This window comes from Tigriopus californicus, chromosome 7 (assembly GCF_007210705.1).
Source record: "Tigriopus californicus strain San Diego chromosome 7, Tcal_SD_v2.1, whole genome shotgun sequence".
In the NCBI taxonomy this organism is placed as follows: Eukaryota; Metazoa; Arthropoda; class Copepoda; order Harpacticoida; family Harpacticidae; genus Tigriopus; species Tigriopus californicus.
The window spans coordinates 2,454,111-2,471,163 of record NC_081446.1 but is presented as its reverse complement, the minus strand read 5'-3'; the positions used below and the strand labels follow the sequence as shown (position 1 = coordinate 2,471,163).

Genomic DNA, 17,053 nt, shown 5'->3' with positions numbered 1-17,053 from the left:
TTCAGAATGGGTTTTATGTGAATGACTTGGCCGATTCTTCGGGAACGGTAGATGAAGCTAACAAAAAGGCCAAAATGATGTGAAAAGGAAGGTGGTAGGCCGTGGTGGATTCTAGTTGGCAAAGTGGTTTATAAATGGCAATCAATTTCACTTATTGGACAAGTCAGAGAGGCTATCGTCCTAGGACTGACATGGAATGCTCCAAAAGTTAACCTCAGAGTCAATGTGGGGAAAAGACTCCCAATTGATGAGGAAAACAAGATAACAAAACGTACGTTGCTCGCGGTTGTCTTGTCTTTGTATTCACCCCTTGGCCTCGCAGCCCCCTTTATTGTTAAGGGAAAAATCAAGTTGGCTCAGTTAAACCTTCTAGAAATGAGCTGGCATGACAATCTTGAGGACGTCTTGTAATCCAAAGACGGTAACGACCGGAGGCTTGGGATTCGGAATGAGGTCTCGTGGTGGAAGGCTTGGATCAAGTCCACCCCGAAGCTGGGTCAGGTACAATTCCCAAGATGCCTTGAGCCAGCACTTGACCAGCTGGCCACACGACAACTCCATTGCCTCGGAGATGCCAGTGAAGAGGCTTTTGCCGCAGGCGTTTATCTACGAAGTTTTTATCATAGTGGGGTCGTTTCAGTTTCTTCGATCATGACAAAAACAAAGGTTGCTAATGCTCCCAGGAAGGTCCTTTTTGTTGTCAAACTAGAGCTGCAGGCCCCCTTATTGGGGGCTAGGCTCTGTGCTTATGTATAACACGGATTGAGATTGATATTGAAAATGCACCGAAGGAAATTTTGGACAGATATCACGTGCACCAGACATTGGTCCCGTAAGACCGTCTCGTTTTGTGAGCATTTTGTTTCCAACCGGGTTGGTGAAATCCAGACACTGACCAATCCCAAAGAGTGCCGTCACCTTCTGGGTCACCTCAATGAAGTTGATGAGACTCTGAGATCTTGTCTGGAGGAAACTCCTCTTATATGTGCCAACTGGATCCATGGCCCCTCATTCCTCAAGGAATCAGAGGAAATGTGGCCAAAAGATCTACCACCAGAACAAATTCGAGATGAAATCAGACCTAGGTGGGACTTCAGCGTTTTTATTAATGCAGAAGAAAATGAGCCATGGTTCAACTTCGATCAATACCATTCATGGTGACGGGCCAAAAGAGTGTTCGCATGGATTCTTTATTTTATCAATAAAATCCAGAATGTGAAACGGGGCAAGCTATCTCAAAGGAATCAAAATGCTAAAACGTTGGGCCATCGACGCGGAGTGAAATTGGGGAGGCTTCAGTGTTCATCATCCGAGGGTCTCGGAGGGTGAGTTACGGATTGGAATCAGAAGCAATCAGAAGAGCGGACCTGAAGAAGAGTGCGTATTTGGCACAGTTTGCCCTTTCTTGGATGACAACTGACTCTTGCGCTTGGGGGTCGAGTGGGCTCCTCAGAGTTGCCGTACGATGCCCGCCATCCAGCCATTATGAACCCGAAGAGCAATATGGCGCAACTTGTAGTTGAAGTAAACACCGGGAAAATCTGCATTCTGGGACAAAGCACACCTAGGTCAGAGGTAACTTCTGGATACTAAAGGGGAGGTAACTTGTGAAGACAGTTCAAAGTAAATGTTCAAGAAACGGATATCGGCCAGACCATTGACACAGAAGATGACAGATCTGCCAGAAGAAAGACTGATTCTGTGCCGCCATTTTATGGGACCTCTTTTGACAATTTTGGGCCCCTTGAGGTGCGAGTAGGAAGGAACAAGACTGAAAAGCGATATGGTTGTCTTTTTGCTTCTATGGTCACAAGAGCTGTACATCTGGAGCTAGTCCAATCGCAATTAAAGGTGGATCTTATGAAAACTCCCCGGATATTCTGCAACCTGAGAGGGAAACCCACCTACGGTTATTCAGATAATGGGACAAACTTCCCCGGGGCGGAAAATGAAATGCGAGCCGCATTGCAAGCCATGTCAGCCGATCCTACACTTCAGGACGAGATGAATAAAGAGAAGAACGGTGAATCGAAGGTTAAACCCAAATACAGTCCACTTATTATCATCCGAACACCTGATATTTTGATATTTTGACATCCTATATATTTCTATAGTACATGTTCTTAGGTCTCAGATTAGAAGTCACCTTCATTCCTTATAGTGGACAAGTTGGAATCCCTGGAATCCGATTCACAACATTGACTTCATGATTAAAAAGATTTACTCGCGTCGATTTTGGAAGCAAAGAAAAGGGCGCCTGATTTCTTCCTCGAGTTCCTCGCTGTTTGTACTCCCTTCCAAATATTCATGGGGATAGCGTGGGAGTTGATCAGGCGGTTCGTATCTAAAATGTTTATATTGGTCATAAAGATTAAAAGAACGTCTCGTCCCAGAATGTCGACTTTTCCTTCCTCAAAGAAGTTAAAGGTGAGACTTAAATGAAAAGCACGCTGATTGGGCGTGCCAGGACAACTTTCAGGTTGGACAGCAAGGTGTGAAATTGCTTCATCCTACTTTGGACTCCAAAGTAGAGTCCCTCCAAAGTGAAATCTTTTTATCAATGGCGCATTCGAAGAGAGATTGTAAACTGAGGTTAGATTGCCTAATCCACACATATGGTACATGGGATCAGGTAGTTTATTGTGTGTTTTAAGATATTAACGGATTTGAAGCCACACGATGTCAAAGAAGATTAATCTCTTAGGACTTTTGAATAGGCAGCTCAATAAGTCCCCATATTAAGAAAAAAAGAATCTGAGAGAACTCGGGTATGACGAAAATCTTTAACGCGATATTTCTGTGGATGGTGGGCAAGAGCCATCAAACTTGCATGATAAAATGTTTCTCCCGTCCTCGTTTTTCTTTGTCTAGACAAAGAGTCTTGGTAAATACTCGAACCATGTAGCTCTCTATCATTTGTTTGTTATTTATACAAAAGCACTGTGGATGCTGGGATTCATACGCTATCAAAATAATATTGCTGTGCATTTTTAATTGATAACAAGTTAACTCAGAGCAATTGTGATTCAATGCATTTGTGCCAATGCAATTGCGATTATATTTCTTGGGCAAGTTTTAACACACAAACATTTGGAAAAACATACATTGCTAAAGATGATCGACACATAGATACTTTTCTTTCTGGCCATTTTTCAATTCGAATTTATTACCTTGATATGGGCAAATGTGCCTATTGATGTTTTTTCAGGATCTTTGGTGAGTCATTGATGGCAGCTTGAGCTTTACGAGACAATGGAATGATTGATCGAAGTGCAGAGAAATTTGTCATCAACGTTTTTTTTAGAAATCATTTTCTAAATTAATGCGGAGCATCACAACTAATGATATTTTGAAAGTTTTTTATGAATATTTCAAAGTAACCTACCTTAACATCATTATTGCAACAGAAAAATCAATAAATGTTTTGATACCCTGCAGACAAAAATAGATTCCCTAATAACGGCAAATGGCTACGCATGTGCAGGAGAGCAGAAACAAATGCAAAGAACAATATCGATACACGTAATTAAATAACTTTTCAAGCGATAAAACATGAAATCTTGATCAATTGTACTTGAAAATAAGATTGACACGAATCTGACCCCGGTATTGCTGAATGAGACGTGCATTTTTGAGTAAAGCCGTCTTGTCCACAAGCCTCAAACTAATCGCTCCTGATAATTCTGAAGCAGTAAAACGCTCAATAAGTTTATCTTCACATTTTAAAACCTGAGCGCACCTATCAATCAATTCATGCAAAAGTAGATTGCAACCCCCCCAAAGAGAGGGTCTAGAAGAATGGCACTTGTGCCAATAGCCAAAGGCTCTCTATTCGTTGTGAACCAATTAATGCAAAGTGAGACTGTCACGGATGTGCTTCAAACTTGGCTGTCTTTTCTACCCATTGAACCAAACTCCGTTCAAAAGATCATTGGGACCCTCCAAGGCGAATATTCAAATATCGATAAAAAACTGGATCAAGCAAACCAAAAGCTGGATCGCATCCTCAATGGACCTGCCAAAAAATGTGCTCTACTCATAAAAGAGGCCCTCATCTCATTGCAGTTCCAAAAGAGAAGGGAAGGCGAAGAACAACTGAACCTTGCAGCCGAGGCTGCCAAAGACGCCTTCACCTTGTCCGATGAAGTCAGAGGATGGGTGGAAAGCTCCAGCCTTCGAATTGCTTGCGCTCTGCTTAAGATTCAACATGAAGATTTCGCATTGATGAGCTCATTGGATAAACAAAGGCTGGCTGCGACTTACAAACTTCAGGTAAATGACCTCCAAGAAAAGATTGTGACAAGGAAAGCTGAGGATACGAAGGAGGCTGAAAATGCCAATCCTCTTATCAAAAATAATAAGCGAAAGGCGACAATGCACAAGTTTGAAGAATATGACCTTTTGGAAGGCAAGGTTTTAAAGAGTGCTTATGGGATGATGTCAGAAGGTTTTGGATGGACCAATCCAAGGCAGAGAATTCCAATCACCCAAGACCATCTCTCTTTCGAAGTGATGCCCCAATACATTCCGATTGACGAAATCAATGCCGTTTACATCCTGGTGAAGCAAGAACCCGAAATCTTAGTCAGCGTCCATCGCAAGGTTGAATACGTAAGAAAGGACAGGACCATTATTCCAAAAGTGACCTTGATTTGGTCCATTGGTAACGATAAACATGAGGCCATTTTTCCAAATTCGAACCTAACATTGGAACCTTACCCTATCACCATACCCAAAGACAAACTAGATGAATTCAGAAGAGGTGGCATAAAACTAGAGGGATCCAGGAAGCTCTCCCTGAATCCAAGATTCCCTCCTCAACGGAAAAATGTTTCGACTTCCAATCTTCCATCACTTGCTCATCAACCCATTTTAGAGTTGGGAAGTACATTTGAGACCGAGACTTTGCCCGAGTCCAATCCAAGGGTCCAAATACCATCGTGCTCAATTTGTAGACAACATATAAGTGGTGAGAAGATAGAAGCTCTGGGTTCTTCTTTTCATTCGAGTTGCTTCAATTGCTCTCAATGTGGGAGCAATTTGTCGGGTGATGACGATCGCTTCAAAGCAGACGAGGCAATGATGATCCATTGTTTTCCATGTTATAACAAGTAAGACTAACATTATCCTCAAAGGAGGTGGCTGAGATGCATCTAACAGATTTTGGTTTGTTTTCAATAGAAAATTTGGAAAAGTGTGTTATGGTTGTCAAGAAGTGATTAAAGTTATAGGAGGCCCATCGAGTCAGATCCTAAATGCTGGAGGTCGAACTTACCATCCGGATTGCTACTGTTGTGAGGTAAGTTGGGGAAATACAAACTTGATATTTGTAAGGCAACATCTTTAAAGGAAGGTAAGTCGCTCCCCAGTAATTATTGGCTTGTCAAACTCTGGCTTGTTCGAGAATTGTGCAATAAAATATATATAAAAAAATATTCGATGCCGGAAGGGGCAATATTCTCTGAGGTCGTTCATCACAACTTGAAGAAAAATTCCCAAATTAATAATCGATAGTTACTTTGCGGTGATTGATTACGGTACAAAACTCCATCAAATAGATTTTTGAAAATTGTACACTTTTTGGTGCGCAAGTTTTTGCTTTACTCTAGAAATCCGTGAACAAAGCGAAGGCCAAGTCAATATGTTCGTTACATAGTTTCGTTGATTAGTCTATCTTTAACGAATGACATATGACATACAACAATCGACTGCTCTCTGCGTAATTAGCAGTGGTTTCAAAAAGGGCAATTTTTAAGGTGGTCACCTCCTCAAAGGTAACCTAGATTCGTGTCCACATTTTCTCTAGGAATGAACATCTAGATTTTCAAAATTGGTCGTTCTTGGGCCAAACCATTATGTTTTGATCATTGAACTTAAAGTCCTCTTTCTTAATTGCACAATTTGCTTCCCTAAAACATATTCTTTATTGCTATAAAAGTTAGATCTGACATAATAGACAGTTCTAGAGGGCTTGACTAGCCCTCTAGACAATCCGTTCTAATTCTGCAATTAGGGTAGGATAAGTGTGCGGTGTCAAAAGCAGACCAAAACTTATTCCTTTAACTTAATCAGCACAATCAAGAGGATGATTGAAAACTTTCTTGGATCATAGTGAGTGGTGGCCGTGACGTTTGTCTTTAATCTTTTCATGCAGAAAACACCTTTAAGGCCCCAACGCAGAGCGCCAATTTGACTTTTCACTGCTTTTCTTTTTCGTCGTTAGCCCAGTCAATATAAATATAAAGGGACCGCTTCAACAAATTGGCCCAAACACTGAGACTTTGCTCTGGGAACATTTTGTTTGAAGTGTTATAAACATATATTCTAAAACATCATAAAATGACAAAGGTTCTCAAACTTTAAATTTATTAGCATCCTGGATCCTTATTTGCATATATTTAATCCTGAACCATTATTTGCATCTTTTGCATCGTGGGCCCTTTTTAAATTTCTATGCATTTTAGGCTCCTTATGGCTGGTTTTGTGTGGGCCGAAAAAAAATGTACTTTTACTATTTTGATGATAATTTGGTTCCCTGAAACCTTGTCTACACTTGACTTTGCCAACAGCGGTTAATTACTTTTGTCAACAAACCACTTCACCATGATTAAGGTGGAGGACCTTTCTATGCTTATGAGGCAGCGTGGCTTCCCAATATCTGGAGATTTGTGCCTGAAAACAAATGCTTGGTGTGTAAGCTCTACTAAAGACAGTAATCTGTAGAGATGGAAAGAAATATGTTGTACCGTATTCATTTTATGGCATAAATCAAGCTTATTCGCATTGATATTGTATATTTCCCGTTTTTGTGTTTATCATGATGCATATTTTGCGTTTTGGCATTAGCAAATCTAATTGTAGTGCAATAATCATTTATTCCAACTCTTGGCCGCGTAAATGAATAAAACATCAAGGAGAGTGTCTGATTACAAACAAATAGGTAAAAAATGAGTGGTTAAAATGGGCAGAGTTGTGTGACCAGCTTAACATATTGCTAAAACTGGCTCAATATCCCATAACAGTATTAAGTAGCATTGAAGTTTATTTGCATCCTGGGTTTACTTTTCGCATCTCTATTTGCATCTTGAGTTTCTTTTCTTGCATAATTTTGAAAATCTTAATAATGTCCCAAATTAAGCCCTTACAATTCCTATTCACATTGCCCCATCACACTTTATCCATCATACTATGAGTTGACTAAAAACCAATTGGGTCTTAAGATTCCAACTGGAGGTAGGTTGAACCGCAACTTATATATCTAAAACAGGTGGGCAAAAAATGGAACTTAAAAAAGGCTTCAAGGTTAGATAATCGTACCTACTACCTAATTCCATAGATATACTAATAAGACCACTTTTTCTCATGATGTATTCCGTAAATCTCGGTTTCCTGTTTTTTTTTATTTCACCACACCGAAACGAACATTGCCAGATTGGGTATGATTAGGCCCAAGATTTTTCCAGGGTTTTCACATAAACTTTTTTCTTATTCGTCACCGAAAATGTCATCAACCACCAATTTAAAAAACTCTTCTTCACGTTTTCATAGCATCTCCCCCGCCTTGTGCTTGCTTGAAATATATAACAATTGTATTCAATTCTACGTTTCAGAATTGTGGTACGAAGCTCGGTGGAGGAGAGAGATGTTATCCCAAGAATGGCAAGTTCATGTGCTCAAAATGTGCATGAATGGTGTTCAAAGACCTGCCTCTGCGCATGCTAACCAAAAGCTTGTTAGATTTTGTCATTGATTCCTGAAGAGCTACCAGAAACAAGAGGAATCCAAAGGAAATTTATGATTTATTTATGTTTGTCACCTTGATCGAAAGGAACCTCCAGAAAAAGGGTCAAGTTGAAGTGGCCATGTGTGATCTCAGAACTGAATTCATTTTATACACAGATGCACCAAAATCACCAAAACAAGTACGAAGGCTATCAAATTCGTATTATTATGATCATATAACTCGGCAATGAGACCTTACACAGAAAATATATTTATTATGACTGTTCAACATGATATTCCACGACATTAATGTATTTTTGGCATCTCCTTAGCCATGTTTCGAAAATGAATAGGAGGCTTGTCATCTTCAAAGAACTATTGAAGCACCCCATGCAGTCGGTTTGCAAGCAACTTTCTTACACATGCAGAACAATCAAAGAACAGTTTATAATATCACTTAAAACTTACTAAAAATAAACAATTCATAACTATAATATCATAATTGCTGACCATGATTTTATTGATTTGTGATCGTGAAGTTTAAGACATTTTTATTACCATTTGATGAAAATGCTTTTGGTACGTAGAAAATTATCCGTGCAAAAAGTGACAAATTTGAAAATTAAACTGACAGATGTATCCTTGTAAAATTTCAACCCCAAGATTGGCTAGTCTACCTTGCCAAGTTGAAGAAAGAATAATTGGAAGTTTCAAATACTTAAGAGATTTTAAGTGCCTCTATTAATTAATTTTAGGCTTTAGGGAAATGTTTATGAAACTGAAAGAATATAATTTATTTTTATGCTATCATAAAAGCTCATCATTTGTTTTTTTGCAATTAACTAAGGTAAGTTTATGTCATTTTCCGATCTATTTTATTGCAAAACTGTAATAACTAAGCATCTGCTGAATAGATATTGATAAAATTTGATGTCAGTGCAAAACTAAGAGTTCTGATAATATTGTTTGGCTAGGTTTTGCACAAAGGTACTTAAAAATGCATTTTAAGTGCACTAATATACTAATATGAGCTACTTTTAAAGATACTTATTGAACAAAAATTGTTCCTTTTGTTTATTTAGCAAAGAAATTGGCAACTAGAAGTCTTGGCATTTGAGCAAGCACTTAATCAGGAAATATAACCACCGTGGGTGACAAAGCTGTCATATACTTGTGAGTTCACATCACCCAGAAGTAGTTGAATGGACTTGATAAGTGTTTTATTAATGGTTAGTTCAATTTTATAGATACATAACTAGAATACGTTTGAACGAGCATGAACAACACCGGGATATCACAAAAGCGTTGTCCGGTAAGAGGCTTCTTGAGCTTCAGAAACACCCAAAAGTCGCATGGGATTCAATTTGGGCTTTAGGGTAGATGTCCATGCAACTTATTACCTTTCTTGCTGAAGAACTCTATGTCCCCCTCGCTACCGTGAGGTCTCGCATTGCCCTGATGGAGAAAGCCTTTGGATTCACTTTCTCTTCTCTTCGCACCCACAGGTGCGTAAAAGTTGACCCAGCCCTCCGGTCAAGTGACGAATTTCCTCAAAAAAAGCATGGCCTTTAGAAATATGGGGATGGATGAAGTTTCAAGAGAAATATTTACCAGCCGTTCGTGGATGTCAGTCAAGAAAGAGTCTTGGAAGCCATCGACACCTTGGATATACCACGGACTTCTAGAAATATGGACTGCGAACGAGCTTCCCGCCAAATCGGCCTGCTCATGGTCATAGCCACTCTGAGCCACTTTTCGAATTAAAGTAATAAAATAAGAAACATAGATCTCTTCAATTAATGGTAGGTCAATTTTATATCATTTACATGCAAAGTCGATCGTTTCAAAGTTATGTTGTCAAAAGCTTATGTAGCTGCCCAAGAGCAGGCCGAAAATTCAAATTTTATGTCTTTTTACATAATCTTAATTAAACATAGTTTAATTTTGTGTCTACTACATAACTTTGAACGTGTCCCCTGAGTTTCCTAAACATAGGTTTAGGCTCAAACTTGGCTGAGTTCATTTATTTAACAAGATCTTGTGGTCGTATGAATTGCTTATTTGGAATAAGATGAACGGTTTAGTAGATAGGATATTTTTGCTTCCATTTGCAGTCCATATCTCTAGAGTCAGTGGATATACCCAAGGCTTGAAGGACTATATTGTCTACGGTTGATTTGGGAAGACCACATATGAAAGCAACATCCAGGGAGTAATATCCCTATCATTATACAGTCCATTACTCCTAAATCTAGTTTCCTTTAGATCGGTGCTTTAAGACAACAATCTTAATGAGTTTGTTTCAACTGCCCTTTATTATTGTCTTACAGCACGGATCTAAAAGAAAACTAGATTTAGGGGTAATGGACTGTATGATAATAGGGATATTGCACTCCCGGACAAAAAAAAGAAGACCCAAGACTGTTTTGGTCTGAGTCCTGGTAGGAGAGGAATCGCCGATTAGTTTGAATCTGTAATGAAATTCTCGAAGTAACTGAGCTTGCTCAACGGTCTTCGAATCATTTTCTTGGTGATTGATGTTTGAATAGTGGCTGCTCTAACTTGATTATCACGCCTAGGATGAAGTTCTAATATCCTTCCGTAAGACCATTGGTTTCTTTAGGAGTAATGGACTGTATGATAATAGGGATATTACACAGGGAAATTCAACGTCGATCTTTTTCCACATTGGTGTTTGGATATTTTCTACGTCACAATTCAGAACCCTCCCGAACCTCTTGCAATTGTCGAAACCTTGAAAACTCCACTTTTCGCCGTAAGAGTCCATCAAGAATTTGAAAGTTTCGCTTGGTGCCGGCCTTGCCACCTTTGGCGAAGGATTTTGTATAGGCGTTTTGATCGTTCATGATGCTTGTTTAGAATTGGAGTGCCACCGCGAATGGGGCAAAATCGGAAGACCTGTATGACTAATGAAATAACCCAACCAAAATCCTGCAGTCAGTGATGGACATTGCCTATTCGAAATTCAATCTCATAATTGCTTCCCTGACCATCTCTTTTCGTCTGGTTTTGCCACAGAATGAATTGTCAGGTGGGCTTATTGGACTTTGCACTCGTACATCAACATTATTATCAAAGGTCGGAAAAGTGACTTGTTTCGCCGTTGGTGATAAATTCCAGAAGGTCTTCAAAATTTATATTAGCGACACTAATTCGTACGTACCCCTCCGTTTATTGCATCACGGACCGCCCGCAAATAACCACGGTTACCCCGATTAAAATTGGACGACCCTGATGTTTGTGTAGATGAACGCAAATGTGTTAGGGCGGGTAATGAGAGATGTGAAAGAGAACAACATAAATGAAATAACGACTGATGATAAGCATGCGACAATTAGTATCGATCTTCTTTAGGTCTTACATAACAGATGCATTCCATTGAAATTGATGATTTGTCATGTTACAATGATATCTTTAAGCTTGGACACGGGGCATCAAACGGAATAATTGCCAAAACAATTACATTGAAGTGCTTTTTTTTAAATGTTACTGTTTTGGCTTGTTCATGGCAAGCAGTTAAAGTGCGAAATATACTTCAGTGTATACTCTTCCATGTTTAAGACCACGTATTTCTTGTTATTTTTAATCTGTACATGTGGGCACAATGACCTAAAATTTGATGGTTTGTCAATAGTTATTAATAAAATGGTTTGATGGGGTTCAAATCGTGCGGTAATTCTGACCGAGAGAGTGCAAAACGCATATTTGTACATACAGTGCGACAATAAATTTGTCTAGCAAATTTCCATTTTAAGCTATCATTTGAAACATACGTAGATGAAAATGATTCCAGTTTTAACGTAGGCTCTTAAATCACAGGAAATGCCATGAAATTCGTTTTCAATTTACTCTATTTCAGTTTTTGTTATATTGATGCTTGTAGCGACCTTGTGTGCTTGTTGAACCGTGTGGTCAACAGACGTCAATCAAATTATGAGACTCAACTCATTATCTTATATCATTAAAACAATCAATAACCTTCACATGTTATAAAATGAACCGTTTCATTAGTTCGCCCTCGAGAAGTGAATTGTAATCCAAAGATCAGGCAGAATGTCAGTTGTGCCAATTGTTGCCCCAGGCTCTCTAGCCATTGTGACGAAACTATTACAATCTAAAAGTGTGTCTGATATTCTTGAAGCGTGGCTTTCTCTGTTACCCATCAAACCTGGCTCTGTTCAAAAGATCATAGAAACCCTCCAAGGGGAAATATCAACCATCAGTAAACAACTCGATAAAGCCAACAACAAATTGGATCGGCTCCTCGAAATTCCAAACCTAGAATGTATTCAACACTTGAAAGCGGCTATCGTCTCTTTCCGGAACAAAAAGGAAGAGGATGGCCAAGCTTCTTTGACAGCGGCCCTCACGGCTGCAACGCGCGGGTTTTCATTGGCTAAAGATGTGAACGGATGGGTGAAAGCACTCAATTGAAACTCACGTGCTCGCTCTTGCAGATTCATCGTGGGGACGAGGAATTCGCTTTAATCAGTTTAGAGAGCAAAAAATGGTTGGCCGAGATGTACGAATTACATATCAGTTCCCTTCGCCAAAAGATGCACCAAAAAAGAGGCTCACTTAAGGCAGACATTAAAAAGAGTGCATTTTTCATGCAAGGTGGTAAAAGCAAGGACGTGATCAGGAAGCTTAATGAGTTTGACCTTCAGGAGAGCAAGGCCTTACACAGTGTATATGGTGTGATGTCCGAAGGTTGCGGATGGACCAATCCAAAAGGGGATATACCCAACTCTCAGGGCCATATCATGTTCGATGTGATGCCACAATACATCCCAATTGGGGCAAAAAATGCCGTTTGCCTCTTGGTGTTACAAGAACCTGAGATATGTGTCAAAGTTTATCGTAAACATGAATATTTGTACGACAAAACCAAAAAAACCCTGGTCACTGGGGTTACTTTGTTTTGGTCAATCGACAACGGGCCACAAAAGGTCAAACCTTTGGATCTTGAGGAGCTTTCGGATTGTTTCAGGATCTCTATTTGTGTGGATGAACTGGACAAATAATAAAAGAGCGGAATACAATGAAACCAACAGTCTGTCCTCAACCAAATACTTCGACCACCAATCTTTCTCCATATCCTACCCACTCATCTACCCGACCCACTTTATCTTTTTCATCCCCACAACCCGNCAGGAGAGCAAGGCCTTACACAGTGTATATGGTGTGATGTCCGAAGGTTGCGGATGGACCAATCCAAATGGGCAAAAAATGCCGTTTGCCTCTTGGTGTTACAAGAACCTGAGATATGTGTCGAAGTTTATCGTAAACATGAATATTCGTACGACAAAACCAAAAAAACCCTGGTCACTGAGGTTACTTTGTTTTGGTCAATCGACAACGGGCCAAAAAAGGTCAAACCTTTGGATCTTGCGGAGCTTTCGGATTGTTTCAGGATCTCTATTTGTGTGGATAAACTGGACAAATCCTTAGGTGATAGAATAAAAGAGCGGAATACAATGAAACGAGCAGTCTGTCCTCAACCAAATACTTCGACCACCAATCTTTCTCCTTATCCTACCCACTCACAACCCGTTTTAGAATCGAAGAGCGAGACCTTGTCAAGTCCTTCTCAAGGCATTCACTTACCAACTTGTTTCATTTGTAGACAAGTAATGAAAGGCGATAAGATCGAAGCCCTGGGTAAGTCCTTTCATCCAGGGTGCTTTAATTGCTCTCAATGTGACTGCAATTTGGCAGGAGATGATGATCGTTTCAAAGCAGATGAGTCTAAAAACATTCATTGTTTTTCATGTTATAACAGGTAAGATCATGTTTTACTTTTGTAGCGTTAGTTGGGTATAACGCAGCACTCACTGTTAGAAAGTTCTGCAGAAAGTTCGGAAATATTTGCTATGGTTTCAAAGATGTCATAAAAGTGTTGGGTGGTCTTCCGGGTAAAATGTTGAAGGCGGGAGGTAGAACCTACCATCCAGATTGTTATCGTTGTGAAGTAAGTGTTCGACAAATAAATATTTTCAAGAATATTTGGACCGTTAGGCGTTGGGCTTAGGTCTCCTTTGGTTGCTTATATGTGATATATTTTTCCAATTTTATCATGGAACTTTGTCACAAGCCCTAGAATTAGCTTTTTTGCTCATGGAAAAACGCTTTCATGAGCCTCGCTATTGATTCAAAGTTGGTCAGGACTTCTCAATAGAAAATACAGTGTACAACAACATGAAGAAAATTTAAAAAATCCCTCAACCTTTCGTATCAAAGTAAACTTTCATTATAGATTTAGTAGACAAGACAGTAAAAGATCGCATCAAACATAATAGCAGATATTTTCGTGGCTTATCCCCTTGACTGCTTGACCGCTTTGCCTTATGCCTCAACCAATCTGAGTTGAGAATTTCGGTCGACGCAGAATTCAATTGGTTCTTGGAAGGGGTTAAGCGAATAAGTGGTGAAGCGGATAAGCCACGAAAATAGTAGTTTATGTCTTGCCTTCATTCGTTGCTGAGCACCTCGTCTCCAAATTTAGAAAGGGATGACGTCTAAAATCACCTTGTATGGTTGTTGTCGAAACTATTGTTATATGTTGAAGCCTTACTTTCTTAAAGGCGGATCTTGAGGTTAAAGGCTATCAAGAACAAAATTGATTGATTGACCAAGGACAATAAAACTCGTCATCATTCTATTTGGATTAGGGGCCAGCTTGGGTTGTTCAAAACATGCAAATGCATTTTGTTACTTGACCCGATATTTTATGAGATAAAATTTATTTGGTTCGTTTCTCAATGAGTTTACAAAGCAGCGAGAAATTTACTTCTGTCTTTTTAATTAATCGGTTTTGCGATCCTCGCGGCAGTGAAAAGCTCTTGGTGACGGATGTGAGGCATTCAAATTTGTCACTTTTGCGCCTGTTTCACCAGTACATGACGAAATTGCATTTTCCAAAAAATGCGAGACTTCTAAGTTGAACTTGTCAAAGTGATAAAATGACGAACATTCAACAATATTACATACGAACATTTTTGTTTACAAAAATGCGATTGACATTATATTTTTGTTTCAGAGTTGTTTGACAAAGTTTGGTAATGGTGGAATGAAATGCTATCCCAAAAATGGTCAATTCCTTTGCTCAAATTGCTCTTAACGATAGCTCAAAGTCAGTCATATATGTGTGGATGTGCTACAATTGCTGTGTGTGTAGGAAAGGAGCGATCTGCTTTTTAGAGGACAGATAAAATACGTACATTCCTACAAACTTAATTTATTTATGAGAATTGGTCTTCCTGTTGTCTCTTATATTTACTTATTCTTCATATGTTTCTACAATGCCAATAACGCATTTTCTTCAATGCGTAATTGGTCAATCACAGCCTTGTCCCCTTGTCGCTACCCAGTAACTATAGGCCTATTTCTCTCACTTCGAATATTGCAAAGGTGTTTGAGAAGATCATGAAGTCCAAATATGTTGAATTTCTTGAAGTCAATAAGTCCTTCCCTCTTGCCAGAACGAGTTCCGAGCAAATTTTAGCACGGTTACCCAACTGATTGAGCATTTAGAGCAGGTCATTGAGGGACTGGAAAGGCACGAGTCAGTTGATGTCTATCTTGATTTTGCCAAGGCCTTTGATAAAGTAGATCATGGCCTTTTGTTGAATAGGCTCCATGAGATTGGGATCCAAGGCAATGTTCTCAATTGGATAAGAAGCTTCATTTAGGATAGGAAGGAAATTGTTAAGGTCGAGGGATTCCTTAGTGACATACATGATGTCAGGTCAGCTTTTCAAATGTGTGGTTGGATATATCGCACGTTTAAGTCCAAAGATGGCATCACGATGCTAACTCTGTACAAGTCGATTGGCCAGCCACATCTTGAGTATAAGGACTTAATCCTGCAAGCTGTTTCTTCTCAAGGTTCATTGAAGTTCTATTTTCAAATTGCCATTTCATGTGGTTATATTTCCTGCTTACTTGGTCCTTTTTATTTGAGTGATAATATATTCTTTTTTTAATTTGAATTAGAATGGGGGTTTTGGTTTATTGTAAACCAAATCCAAGACACTGAAGAAAATTATAATTTGTATGTTTGATAATGATAATCATATTAACCTTAATTTGCTACTCCTACATATTTAATAATTTTGCTTTAGCCCAAAGAAACATTGTAAATTTGGTTAGTTGAATAGAATATTAAATCTTCGTTACAAATTACTTAGAGAAATATTTAGAGCGCTTTTTTTATCTAAACTCAAATTGTAAATGTACGCATGTGTCTAAAGTATTTTGACTTAATCTAATTTGAGTATCCAAATGAAGTGCCCATGATCTAAGTCAAATACAATGTTGAAGGTATTATTGTTATGTCAGCAAGCTGGTTATACTCAACTTTGAAATGCGCGCCTTCTTGTCAATCTTCGATGAACCATTTTTGTTCGAATAGGCAACCCTATGGAATTGCTTTTGACCAGTTTTTTTCGGTAGAAACAAGATTGCAAGCGACAACATGTGCCAATCAACAATTTGACAATAAAAAGATGTTTTAGACAATCAAATAATCCCGGGATAATAATGGCGGGATGGGTAAAAAGTGGCGGAAAATTCGACTTATTGCTAAATAGTGGGGGAAAATTTTGATTGTTTGATGTTTTCTTAGGCTATTTTAAGACCAAACCATCTGGCACCAACAGCTGTCAAGCTGCCACATTCACAAATCGTCAACTTCATTCTTACGTGACCCCAGGTGGTAGCCTGAAGAGAATTGGGTCGGCGTTGTCTCCTTACCGACTCTAAAGTACATTACCAATCTGCAATGCACGGCTAGATTGACTGCAGATTGTAATCCAGCAATGCTGATATTGGTCTGAGATTGGTGTTTTAGGTCACAAACCACTCGTAGACCTCACCTCAAAAAACCCAATCCAGGACCAATCTCGGCAGTACTGGATTGGAAGATTGGTGGTAGGCAGATTGATTAACATCAGCACTCTAAAGCTGGATTTTTTGATGATCAGCTTACTCCTTTTGTCCACCAGTTAGATGACGGTCACAATGGTTCTAAAGCCTTTTGCAAGGATGGCTCTACCCTGGACACATAGTCACCCTAAAAATCAACAGCTGCGAGACAGTGGAAGGGATAAACTTGAAGCAACCATGCTATGACTCTTGGATAAATCTGAAGTGAAATCGGCTTTCAAATCATTGTATGTGACTATTACTTAATGGCCGCCCTTGAGTTGACCCCACTACCATTTTGTCGAAGCATATCAAGAAATTGGCCAACTTTGCGCGTTTCTTCACACCGATAGATATCAATTCCAATATCCAGATTGCCCAGGTG

At 39.2% G+C, this 17,053-nt stretch overlaps 1 protein-coding gene and 1 long non-coding RNA gene across 2 annotated transcripts; both read left to right on the top strand.

Moving 5' to 3' along the window:
• The first annotated feature begins 3,716 nt into the window (after positions 1 to 3,716).
• Positions 3,717 to 8,016, top strand: LOC131882995 (uncharacterized). Its single transcript, XM_059230315.1, has 3 exons — positions 3,717 to 5,111; positions 5,182 to 5,299; positions 7,611 to 8,016. The coding sequence occupies exons 1-3, from the start codon at positions 3,799 to 3,801 to the stop codon at positions 7,686 to 7,688; spliced, it is 1,509 nt and encodes a 502-aa protein (XP_059086298.1). The 5' UTR covers positions 3,717 to 3,798; the 3' UTR covers positions 7,689 to 8,016.
• A 4,953-nt stretch (positions 8,017 to 12,969) lies between these two features.
• On the top strand, positions 12,970 to 14,998 carry LOC131883000 (uncharacterized). Its single transcript, XR_009373563.1, has 3 exons — positions 12,970 to 13,525; positions 13,597 to 13,714; positions 14,783 to 14,998. It is a non-coding gene; the product is annotated as an uncharacterized LOC131883000 (long non-coding RNA).
• Positions 14,999 to 17,053: the final 2,055 nt, after the last annotated feature.

Excerpts from the sequence above, each read along its gene's own strand:
- LOC131882995 (XM_059230315.1), top strand. The coding sequence starts at position 3,799 with ATGGCACTTGTGCCAATAGCCAAAGGCTCTCTATTCGTTGTGAACCAA. Across the intron at positions 5,112-5,181 it reads TGTTTTCCATGTTATAACAA|AAAATTTGGAAAAGTGTGTT; the intron begins GTAAGACTAACA and ends TGTTTTCAATAG. Across the intron at positions 5,300-7,610 it reads CGGATTGCTACTGTTGTGAG|AATTGTGGTACGAAGCTCGG; the intron begins GTAAGTTGGGGA and ends TCTACGTTTCAG.